The following is a 12,709-nucleotide window of genomic DNA, read 5'->3' on the forward strand; positions in this document are numbered from 1 at the left end:
ATGTTCTTCACTTTAATGTTCTTGTAGGTTGTATGTTCTGTACAGAAGGTCACAAATATATTTTATAATATAATATTTGATATGGATATGGAGTTGAGTGGAGAAAAAAAAAAATGTGGTACACAAAAATGTAAACACGAAATGTAAAACTGGTGCTGACAATATTATAAATTATATATAATAAACACTCTTGGGATTAATTGGAACACTGATGCACCCCAGGCCTCCTCATCTACATCTACATCTACCTTGTGACTGAATGAGCACAAAAATATCCACAAGCGCACTGCACAATCTAGTGGAACATCTTCCCAGTGAAGGTGATTTCTAACAAAAGAGGACTAAATGTGGAATGGGATGTGGAGAAGCTTATCTTATAGTTAAGTGTCCACAAACTTTTGTCCATGGAGTGTTAGTATGAATGACTGCATGGATGAGATTAAGATACTTGCGCAAGTGGAAAATTCATCTATGATAGAAAAACTGAACAGGATGAAGTAAAACCAAAATGGAATAAGATGCTGAAGGGTGGAGAAAGAATGAAAAAAAGAAAGGGATTGGCATTTTTTGGAGTTAGATAAGACGAGTGCAGTGAAAGGAAAAACTATGCAAACACAGGGTCCTGCTGTGCTCTGGGAAGAGCATGAGAACATATCAATCTCTCCCTCTCTCTTTCTAGCATGCTGTCTGTCTCACTGTTTCTCTCTCTCTATCTTTCTCTCTCTCTCTCATACTTGCTCTCTTTCTTTCTCTTTAGCTCTCATTAACATGCTCTCTCTCGCTCTAACATGCTCTCTCTTCTCTCCCTCTCTCTTATATGCCCCTTTTCTCTCTCTCTCTGTGTTTAACATGCTATCGCTCTTTTCTCTCTTTCTCTCTCCCTCCTGCTCCTTGAGCCACAAACGTCCATCTAAGCACCTACGCGAATAAACCCTGCTTATACATTACAACTTCAACGCTCTAATAACTTCATAAAGAATCCGAGACTTGACCTTGACCTGCATCCCAGAGGTCAAAGGTCCAAGTGTGTGTGACAGCAACAGGTGTGACAAGAGTCAGATATCGCAGGATCTTTTTTATGCCTACTCCTATACACACACACACACACACACACACACACACACACACACACACACACAGACACACAAAACATGCTTTTTCCCACAAAAGTAAACGGACCATCTCCGGGAACGGCAGCTCTCTGAGGACGCCCTTCCACACAATTCCCAGGATATCTGTCAGGAAGGTTTTCAAAACACACACACAACACAAACACACACACACACACACACACACACACACACACACACACACACACACACACACACACACATTTGTTTCACACTCTAACTGTACTGACTGTACTCATGGACACAAACAGAATCTTGTGAATCTGTGTGACCAACTGACACACATACACACACGTGCACACACACACTCGCACACACACGCTTATCCGTGCACACACACACCTACACACACAAACAGCCATTTGTTGCATGCAGCAGCTGTCTGAGGAAGTACGAATTCACACACACACACATTCTTCACACACCCAGTGCCCACTGCCAAGGCCACTACTGTGTGTGTGTGTTGGGGGGGGGTATGTTTGTGTGCTTATTCTTGAATAATATTTCAATAAGATGATTTTATCTGGCTAACAGCTCGTTCGAAGCAATACATCTTGAAAAGAAAGGTTTAATAAAACATAAAGGAATAAATACCAGGAATGGGGATTATATCATATTATATGAGGATGATATCCAAGGATGGGATTATATCATATCTTATTTCCACACTCGACAACCTTTTAACGTATTTTATTGTAGACGCATTTTAACGTAGATGCCGAGACACCGGAAAACGCGAATTGTGTTCTTACTATTGTGTGTCATTTTTCTACGATAACCGAATGAATGATTTGAACAAAAAAAACCTGGGGCCGGTCGTAGTAAGTTGGCACGCGAGAAAAACTGTATTTTACGATGAATACAAAATGTGCTAGTAAGATGTGGACCGATGAGGCTATATTGAAATGTACTGACAGGTTTGTCTCGTTACCATGTGATGTTACAGATGTTAAGATTAGTAGGCATTGTATTTTGAGTGCAGCTCTCAAGATCCTTACTGGATTTTATGGTGAACAAAATGATGAGCAAAAAAGTCCACTGTCTACAACAGCATGCGGCAGAAAAGTTGGAATGTAGCTGTAACGAAGTGCAAGATGCCGAATGCTAACGTTAGACCCGTATGCTCGCCTCTAAACTGTTATTTAAAGGCGTCCCAGGGGTCAAAAGAAAATTTGGCGTTTCGGGTCCCACACAGACACGCACTTTATTATCTGTTACATGTTTTCTCACTCCTTCGCAATTTATCTTCTTGTCTACTGCTTCCCCCTGCCTGTCCAAAGCACACCCCCACCCCACCCTCCACCCCTCCCTCCCTCTTGCCAGTCCCGATGCAGGCGCGCGTAATTAGCTCTAAACACAGAGGCCCTCCGGTCCACATCTGGAAGAGGTTTGGGCATGGCAGTTTCCTACCAGCACGGCTAAATATTTATATTCAGCCTCACTGTGTATGGCTGAACTCAGGAGGAAGGAGGGAGGTGGGCTAGAGCAGGAGAACAGAAAGCGAGTGAGAGTGCGCGTGAAGGACAAAATGACTGAAACTAGTCGTCTTTTTGTGCGTGTGTGTGTGCCAATGATGCCAAACGGCTTGCGTATGCAGGTTTGGTGTTTATTGGAAGTTGGAGCTGTGATGGAAAACTTGGGCTGCTGTGAAAGCTAAAACTCCAGACACATAAAAACACACAAACACACACACACACACTCAGTCGAAAATTCAGCCAGAGGTGTGGATGCGAGGCCCTCTGTGTTTTGGAGCTTCGTCTCTTGAAACCACAAACTACAACCTGAATCCAAGTAAAGGAGCTCATTACAGTCAATCTGAAGGATCTAAAGGAATGAGAAAGAAAATGGGGGTGGAAGAGTATGGGGTAGGACAGGTTAACCCCTTCTTATCCACACGCTAGCAACCATCGATTTGCTTCATTTATAGTTACATGAATTCAGTAAACGTATATATGTTCGTAGCAATACAAAATACAAAAAGTAATTTGTTACCATTTACAAACAATATCAATGTAAAGGTTTGGTGTATGAAGTTGCTTCTTTTCCAATAGCACACTGTGTATTGTTTTGTGTAGCATCCATTTATTTTGAGTTACGTTTAATGTTGAGGAACGACTAAGAGAAACAAGTTATCACGTTTTCACAGCTTGTCATGTCAATTGAGAAAGAGAAAAGTACTCAATCATCTTCCCTGAAGACTTTTCCATGGCGGAAAAACCTAACCGAGTGACGAGTTTTATTGTATAATGCAGAATTTGTTTGGAAATGAGATGATTTGCTGTTTCTTTGTGCTATGCATTTTTATTTACACCTTCATAGAATCATTTATGTCAGTAGATCAGCTCAAATAAAAAAATAATTAATTAAAGCTGATCCAAAGTTGTAATAAAACTGGTTGTATGATATCACCTTTTCCTGGACCCTCATATAAGAAGAAAATCAATTTTGAATACACAGTGATGTGTAGAAGCTAAACAGCAAATTGTTTAGGTTCATGGGCAGAAATGAAAAACATGTATGGACCATGCCCACATTTGATGATGGTAGCAGTTTCTACGTATCTATAAGAGGAAAAAAACAAGAAACTTGCTAGTAATAACTATTCCCAGATATCAAGATTCTCATCAACCTGCTGAATAAACTTACACTGTGTGCACTAGTTTGCCTTTATTATCATTTCTATTAAAGTAAACAATTTTGAACTATGCATTTTCACATTTTCACCAGGAGGACTGAGTTTTAACACGACTCAAAAACTATGAGGAAGGAGTTTAAATACAAGAAGAATTTGATATGCTATATACCACTCCATTCATTCATTAATAGGCCAGTCCCATAAGTCGCGCGAGTCTTTCGCCTAATCTTTACTCAGAGCTTGATCTTGGCGCTATCTAACTTTTATCACATGAGGAATGCCAGATGTTGGCTTGGTGACCTACAGCTGCTCAGAGAGATAACCCTCAGGCCTAAACTACTGACCCCAGATCTCACAGCTCCGATCCTCCTGTGTTGAAAAAAGAAATTTCGATACTATAACACAGTCCATGTGGAAGCACTTAACCTCAATCGACTCTGAGTTAAATATGCAGGAACATTCAGGACAGTGCTACATTAACCGGTCGCTTGTTGACCCGCTCCTGTGTGCACGATGTGTGAAGGAAGAGCTGAATCATTTTTATGGACGTATCCCAAATGCAGGATGAAAACAGAAATCTAATTTTGGATCGGTGTACATAGATACCATATGTGTTACATGAGGCTAGCTAGCTAGCTTGGATCTCTTTAGACATACAGATGCTAAGACAATATGCCTGCTTGCATCATGCTGTCAGTAATATATCTCCTATTTACACTTCGTTTCACTAAGTATTCATTTAACTTCATCTAACAAACTGATTTGATAGACTTTAGAGTATAACAAAAAAAAAAATTATAATCACTACTGCATGGTTTTGTATCGTACTTGCTGATAACCGATTAATTAACTGACAGTGTTTAAAATGGATATTAAATAACAAAAACAAACAGTTCATGTGAACCTAATCATTAATCATAAAAAAATTTGCGAAATAAAATAAATATTAATATATCCATTCTATTATTATTCATGTTATTATTATATCAATAATCAATTATAAATTACAGTGAAAAAATATAATATAGTGCTCTCCATGCAGTCTCACACTGTCAAAACAAACAGCATGTGGCGTTAGTAATTTGCCTCGAGATGCCGCTCTCAATTACAGCGGACCTTTTCAGCCGCTCCAGCAACAAACGCTACCCGGAAAAACTATCAGTACGGATTTTTGCCGCTAGCCGCTAGTTATTGTGGTCAACTTTCGGTGCTGATTAATTGGCAAAACTGATGTAAAATAGCAGCGCCATTGAGCTCAGAAGTCGCAGTGTTTTCCAGGCGGACAAATCATTGTGCACGGACTCTACTGTTACCGAAAGTCATTGGTCTGTTTATTTAGAGTATTTGATGATTAAGTGCAGGCCCTTTTATTTACTGAGAGAATTCTCAGGTATTGTTGTAACTGCAGTATACACTCCTCCAGACGCTAATGCTAAACTAGCTATGGAGGAACTGCATGCAGCAAACATCAGCAAACATCAGCAAACGAGTCTGCACATACTGCAGGAGCTTTTATCTTTGCTGGAAACTTTAACTACTCTAACCTGAGATCTGTACTACCGAAATTGCACAATAACGTCTCCTGTTCTACAAGAGGGTTATGTTATTAAGGTAATAACATAGCTTAAGCATACATGGCCCCTCCCCCATTTGGGTCAGTCTGATCACCTCTTTTTGTTTCTGATACCCAAATACAATACACACCACTGATCAAATGGGTGAAACCAGCTGTGAGGACAGTAAAGGTATGGCCAGAGGGGGCAATTTCTTCTCTACAGCAAGAGTTTCATTATACTGACAGTCACAATCCACACTGGACTCCCACACAGACATGGACATCAACGCATCATCTGTTTTGGACCATATCAACACATGCATTGACAATGTTACTACCATCAAACACATGTAAAGCTTTCCTAATCAGAAGTCATGAATGAACTCTGAGGTCTGTCTCCTGTTAAAAGTAAGAGATGCTGCTTTTAAATCTGACAACGCAGAGGATGAACCAATTGACAATCGTTTTTTTTGCTCGTTTCGATCAAGGAATAGGACATTTTACCTCAGCCGCTGACTCTACTACTGCTCACAGTTCACTTTTACTCTGAACAACAGAGGTCTATTCAGCATTTAGCAGAGTGGATACATGCAAGGCAGCTGGTCTGGATAGCATACGTGTTCTCAGAGCATTTGCTGGACAACTGGCACAAGTCTTCACTGACATTTTTAACCTGTCAATAGCACAAGCCACGGTTCCTACATGCCTGAAGACTACAACCATCATACCAGTGTCTAAGCATTCACCTGCAGAGCAGTTCGACAGAGGATGCAGTTTCCACGGCTCTTCATTCAGCCCTCACCCACCTGGATAAAAACAACACCTACATCAGAATGCTGTTCATTGCGTTCAATGCATCTGCATTCAATACAGTCCTCCCCACTGTACTGATCACTAAGCTCAGTGACCTGGGTATCTGCACCTCCACTTGCAGATGGATTCTGGACTTTCCCACCAACAGACATCAGTCTGTAATGTTGGGCAAACAGGTATCCTCAACCCTCATTCTGAACACCAGCATCCCACAGGGCTGTGTTCTGAGCCCACTACTTTACTCCATGTTTACCCATGACTGTGCTCCTCTGCATAACTTCACCACGACAAATCGGCCTAAAGGGAAGATATCCGAAGCCTGACAGCGTGGTGTGCCACCAACAACCTGACCCACAATGCCACGAAGACTAAAGAGCTCATTGTGGACTTTCAGAACAGCAGGAGACACTTCCCAGTCTATATAAATGGGACTGAGGTAGAGAGAGTCTCCGGCTTTAAGTTCTTGGGAGGTCAAATCTCTGAGGATCTGTCCTGGCACCAGAACACTTCAGCTCTGGTTAGGAAGGCACAACAACACCTGTACACTTGAGGAGTCTTAAGAAAGCTCATCTGTCCCCAGGGATTCTAATGAGTTTTTACCACTACATCATTAAGAGTATCCTGACCAACTCCATCACTGAATTGTACGGAGGCTCCACTGTGCGTGAACGCAAAGCCCTGCAAAGGGTGGTCAAAATTGCCCAACGCATCACTGGCACCCAACTACCTGCCACAGCAGATGTCCCTGAAGAGCCCACAACATCGTCAAAGACTTTTCACATTCCAGTCAAAAACTGTTTAACCTCCTTTGGTCAAAAAGGAAATACAGAAACATATGCACCATGCAGCAGGTTCAGGGTCAGCTTTTTTTCCATCCACAATCACTCTACTAAACTCTGCACTACACCGTTAGATCACTGTATAAACACTGTATATAACTCCTGTACAATTATACATACAATGTACATATTGTCATTTTTATACCCCTCATTCTCTACTACTTTATTTATTTGTATTTATATATCTTACTGCCTAATATTTCACATTTATGTATATATACAGTGGTCCCCTGGAACTCGCAGGGGTTACGTTCTTAGAGTTCCGAAAAGCCGCAAATTTTGGCTTTTTCGCAGCCCCTACGGTACCTTAGTAAATTCAATGTCACTTTATAAACGTAACAGTTTACAGTATTGGACCAAATACATAGTTTAAAATGTTATTCCTAACGTTCCTAAACATTTGGTCCCGCTGCGGATTCCCACAAATTTGAAGATAATCTGTTAATAACTTGCTGTTAGTTAGGTTCCAAATGAGAACCCACGAGTTTTCCGAGCCACGCGTTCCAAACCTTTAATTATCGGGGGTTGGCTGTATATATATATATATATATATATATATATATATATATATATATATATATATACACTTGTCAATTGAATTGCTACTGATGCTAAACTGCATTTTGTTGCGGTGTACCTGTACTATGCAATAACAATAACGTTCTATCTATCTATCTATCTATCTATCTATCTATCTATCTATCTATCTATCTATCTATCTATCTATCTATCTATCTATCCAGCTAAGAGTAGAGTATGTGACTGTATTAACTCTTGTAACAGTATTGTTACAGTTATTAAATAATATCATGTGGCAAATATCTACACCTACATTCAGTTTACACTGTTATAATCTACCTCTTGACTAAAACTAATTGATGCCAGACTGGTGATTGACCTCCACTGCTAAATGAGTGTGTTACGCCATTGTCTGCATCGCTCACAAGTCCAACTGCCAATTGCCCCAGTACCCTGACCTCATCCACTGACATTCCTGTCCAGCTGACAAGAGAGAACACAGCATGGAGTAGAAAAAAAAAGAGGGGGAGAAAGAGAAATGATGTATCCGAAGCTGCACCTGGGATAGTGTCTAGAAACGCCTGAGGAATGTCAGAAAAACAGAAACATCAACATCACGCCAAGCATTCCACATCTGGAGCAGAACCTCGGGCGCGTTACTAAATCTAGAAAGATGAGGGTGTGAAAAAACCCTTCTCTTGACATGTCAGTGTGTGGGGGGGGGGACCACTCATTATCTTAAGCTCTGTTTCCGTTTGACTCTATTCTAATGTCCAAAGCAATAGGTGGCATGATATATGGCGATTTCGGTAACTGTTCTCCTTTCTCTCAGTGGGGAGCTTTTGCAGGATGGAAGTGTTTACCTCTAACCCATGCAAGTCTCATAAATGTGTCACAGTGTGCATTGCACATGCTCAAAAAACAAATAATTGGCATTAAGGGGTTTGGCTGCCTGCATCAATGTCGCCTCCGAGCTCCTTCCATCATACGCCACCTGGCCTTGCTCGGGTCCCCCCTTTTCCTTAATTTCCAATCCACTTCCTCTACGGGTTTCGGCAACCCAATGTGCTGAGCAGATGTGAGTGGTTATTAAGCAGAACCACTACGCTTCATAAACGTGCTGCCCTCAACCCTGCTTCTCCGGGGAACCAATCTATTGGCTTCTCTCTTTGCCTTGGCTGGTTTTTTGCAATTTTTCTAATATTTTCCTTTTTACGACACTCATGTGCAATCGAGCGCCGTTCCCGCTCAGAATGAGAGCGCTGAGCTATTGTGGGAAGGACGGAGGAGGACGGCACTGGGGCATAAGGTGTTAATGTCTAACACATGAACAAATTAATGTTTTAATGCATACGTTTCGCGAAAATGCGGTTTTTCCCAACCAAAAGGGAAGTGTTTCAGTGTAATGCTGAAGCAACAAAAGAAAAAAAAAGGGCTGAACGTCAGGAAAATGTGCAAACATCTAAAATCTGACACAAATCAAATCATTTTGACTCCCGCAAAGGCTTCCTTCCTCCCGGGTTAGAATTGGATGGAAGTGCATGTTTTGCTTATTAATGATAATGTGTAAACAGAGAAATGGTCCGAGTTTTAAGTCTAACCCATAAATGCATGTATTTACCGAAGAGTGAAACAAAAGAAATCACATATCAGGCCAGTGCTTCTGGTCAGTCTTCCTTCCTGAAAAGGGGGCACTGGAGATAGGGCATGTTGAAAACGGAATGCAAGCATCATAGCAATGGGAAAGGAAGCAACCAGGCAGCCATTAAAATAAAGAGAGAGGGAGAGTGAGAGAGAGAGGAGAAAAAGAGAGAAGAGCAGAAATGTGTTTCTGTTTAGCCCCCTTCAATATAGCCAAGTCAGCTGAAGACTGAATGAGGGGGGGGGGGGGGGGGGGCAGAATGTGTGTGTGTGTGTGTGTGTGTGTGTGTGTGTGTGTGTGTGTGTGAAGGGGTGGAGTGTTAGGGTGTGGGAGGGGTGCCGACCAAGGGCACATTTCCTTTCTCTCCGCAAAGATGGAAAATGACAGAGCTTTCATTCTCCACTGCGATTTGCAGTCTGAAACAAGGTCAGCGATCAAAACCCAACCTGAAAGCCCCGTTCTGTATCGTGTTCCATTGAGGGGACGCTAGGACAGGGGCTAAAAATCCTTCAACAAGAAAGAAGTATGGTATTGTGTTGACATGCTGTTCAACACATGTCCACAGGCTATAATCCAAGCCATAAAATCCAGTTGCTCCGGTTTCAGACAAGGACACGGTCTACTAGGTAGGTCTTCTGAAATTCAGCAAATAATGGAAGCAAGGCACGTTCAGGAGATAGTTTGGATGTTAGGGTCTTCCAAATTGTTTTGGTCACACTCAAACTAGGAATTTAAACATCATCTCAAAGAGGTTGTGGATCATTGGAAGTTGTGAGGTGTTGGTGAAGGTCTTTTTGGTGGTTATGGAGTTTGTTGGTACCTTTGGTGGTTGTAAAAAGGTTGGTGTTGATGATAATGGTTGTTGGTATATTTATTTGATGTATGGCTGTTATGGTGGTGATGGTATTGATGGAAACTTTGACAGTTAGATCATTGTGTTGGTAATGCAAGGTGGTATCAAAAGGTTTCGGGACCAGTTCCGTTTACAAGAAAGTACTTAACTCAATGTTTACACACTTTCACCTTCAAAATACTCCCCTGGCACAGCAACACAGTGCCACTTCTGGAATGTGTCCTGGAAGTCTTTTCAAAGCATCTTCTGCGATCCGCGCTGGAGCCGGATCTTCATCTTTAGTAGGAGGGTGAAGTCCGCAGGAGACAAACCTTGTGAGTAGGGTAGGTGTGGAAGTGAGATCATGTTGTTTCCGGCAAGAACCTCACGTGTAAGGAGAGCTCGGTGACAGAGTAACGCACGTGGTCCGATTAGCGCAAGTTGCACAGCTCCCGATGGAAACAGGAAGATGTCTTTAGGCACACTGATTTATGAAGGACGGTGCTCCCTCTGACTGTGCGCGCAGCTTTGTGCTGCCACCTTTTGGCATCTTACAAAACTACTCTTAAAACTTTTTGACACCACCTCGTATTATTGGTATTTTTGGTGATTGTAGAATGGATGGTAAATGCTGATATATTTGCTAGATGTTTAGATGTTGAGGGTGGTGATAATGGTACTTTTGTTATCTTTGACAGTTATGAAGTTCTCAGTTATATTGGTAGATACTGGTGGTATCTTTAGTTAATGAGTTTTTTGTTGGGATCCTTGGTTATTTTTGAGTTCTTGTTGGTGGTGGTGATGCTGGTATTGTTGGGAAGTTATACAGTATGGTTCTGTTCTGTAGATGTGATACGACCAGTGGTAATGTTGGTATCTTTGGTGGGTATACAGTTGTTTTTAGTTGTGTGTGTTACAGTTATAGACTTTATGATATTGGTATGTTTAGTGGATGTTGAGTTGTGAGTGATTAAAGAGTTGGTGTTGGTGGTGGTGGTTATGGATTTCGTAGGTACCTTTGTTTTGTAGAATGTTTTTTAGAGATAACAGTTTTGTGATATTGTTAGTATTTCGTCGTTGGTATTGAAATCTTTGAGATGTTTAAAGATTATAGTGTTGGCACTGTTGGTGTTTTTGGTTGTTGGCAATGATGTGGATGGTTCTGATGGTATCTTTGGCAGTTTTAGACTTTTCAGTGGTACTTATAGAGTTGTTGGTGATGGTTTTGTGGTATAGTGGTGAAAAAAGTGTTGGTAATGGTGACGGTTGTGAACATCTGGAAAGGTTTTAACAAATGACTACCATAATAGCTGTCAGTGACTAAGCATAAGAGGTAAAAATTTGCTCTCACAATCCAACTGGTAAGGAATTATGCCTCTTACTCCACACAAATGTTTTATGATCATTCCTGCACAAGTCATTTCACGAGCAATACCGTTCCTTCCCTGCAAAAAAAACCTCACCACGGAACACTTCTGGAACGATAAACTCTGGAAGAAAATCAGACAAGTTACTCATGTTTGAAACAGTTACTCACAATGAAATAGTCCGGTTGGGCATGAGGTTCGCTTCCGGCGTCTCCGTCAGCTCCTTGCCGGCGCAGCTGACTCGCTTGCGCGCGCCCGATTGCGCCGCGTGGCCCTTGGCGCGCTCGTCGGTGCAGCTGCAGCCGCTGGAGAGAAGCTCGCGGCACGCTCGCGCGAATCCCGGCAGCGTGGGCAGGAGCAGCGCGAGCGCGAGCACGAGCAGCGGCGAGCGCCCGCGGAACGAGGCGCGCGCGCCGCCGCGTAGCAAAATCATATCGATGACACTTTTCAGTCAGCCCATGTCCTCGGCGCGAGCCCTTTAAATACAGCAAAAGTCCGGTCAGGGGAATAAAGCGCTGCTGCACTGGTCCGGGAGAGAGAAAGATCAACGCTTATTTCTTACTCTTTTATCATGGGCAAGTTTAAGGCGCGCGCAACTCAGCGTGAGCGGACGCGTCTCTCCATCGTTGTGTATCCCGCGCGCGTGCAAATGCACGGCGCGTCAGTCGGGCGAATGCACGCGATTTATCCGTCAGGTCCAAAACATTTGCGCGCGACGCATCCTCATAACGTCTTGAAAAATCTGCCAACACCAGTCTAAAAAAAAGTTTTATTCCCTCTATAATCCGAGTCAAAAAAAATCCTTTAGACTTTGAAAACCAGACACGAATCCTGATCTGAGAAAACTTTCCGTCCCATTTTACTTTCTTTTCTTTCTTTCCCGTTAATTCAGAAAAAAAATCCTGTCCCGTAAGTCCGCGTGCAGCGTGAGCGTCCCTGCAGCCTCCGCTCGCGCACTGCCCGAGCAATCGGTATAGCGTGGAGCTCTTGAGTAACGGTGCTCAACTCCCCTGAATATCCCCTGAATCCCCCTGCAGCGCTTTTTCCTCCGCAACCCTGTCGCAGCTCACTTACTGCCCCGAGCGCGAGCGAGCGCGCGCGCCCCCTTTCCATGTCCCCCCTTCCCCTTCCCCTTCCAATTTTTGCTCCGCGCGCGACCTGCCGCAGGGTCCTAGTGCACTGGAGCGACACTGGGGCACGAGCTTTTCTCAATCAGTGCAACGCAATGGCTGCGTCCTCAATCACACTCTTTCCATGTAAATAGTGATCAAAGATTATTGAACTTTAGGGTTAGATCAGTCAGATCAGTGTGTGTGTGTGTGTGTGTGTGTGTGTGTGTGTGTGTGTGTGTGTGTGTGTGTGTGTGTCTTACATGTA

The 12,709-nt window shown here is 42.7% G+C and overlaps 1 protein-coding gene across 1 annotated transcript in view; it reads right to left on the reverse strand.

The window, feature by feature from the left end:
- adgra2 (adhesion G protein-coupled receptor A2) overlaps positions 1–12,407 on the reverse strand; it is a 59,346-nt gene extending 46,939 nt beyond the window's left edge. The window contains exon 1 of the mRNA XM_046870352.1: positions 11,503–12,407. Within this exon, the coding sequence (XP_046726308.1) occupies positions 11,503–11,765 (263 nt within the window). The 5' untranslated portion in view covers positions 11,766–12,407. The remainder of the gene's footprint in view (positions 1–11,502) is intronic.
- Positions 12,408–12,709: the final 302 nt, after the last annotated feature.

Source organism: Silurus meridionalis, chromosome 17 (genome assembly GCF_014805685.1).
Source record: "Silurus meridionalis isolate SWU-2019-XX chromosome 17, ASM1480568v1, whole genome shotgun sequence".
NCBI classification, from domain to species: Eukaryota; Metazoa; Chordata; class Actinopteri; order Siluriformes; family Siluridae; genus Silurus; species Silurus meridionalis.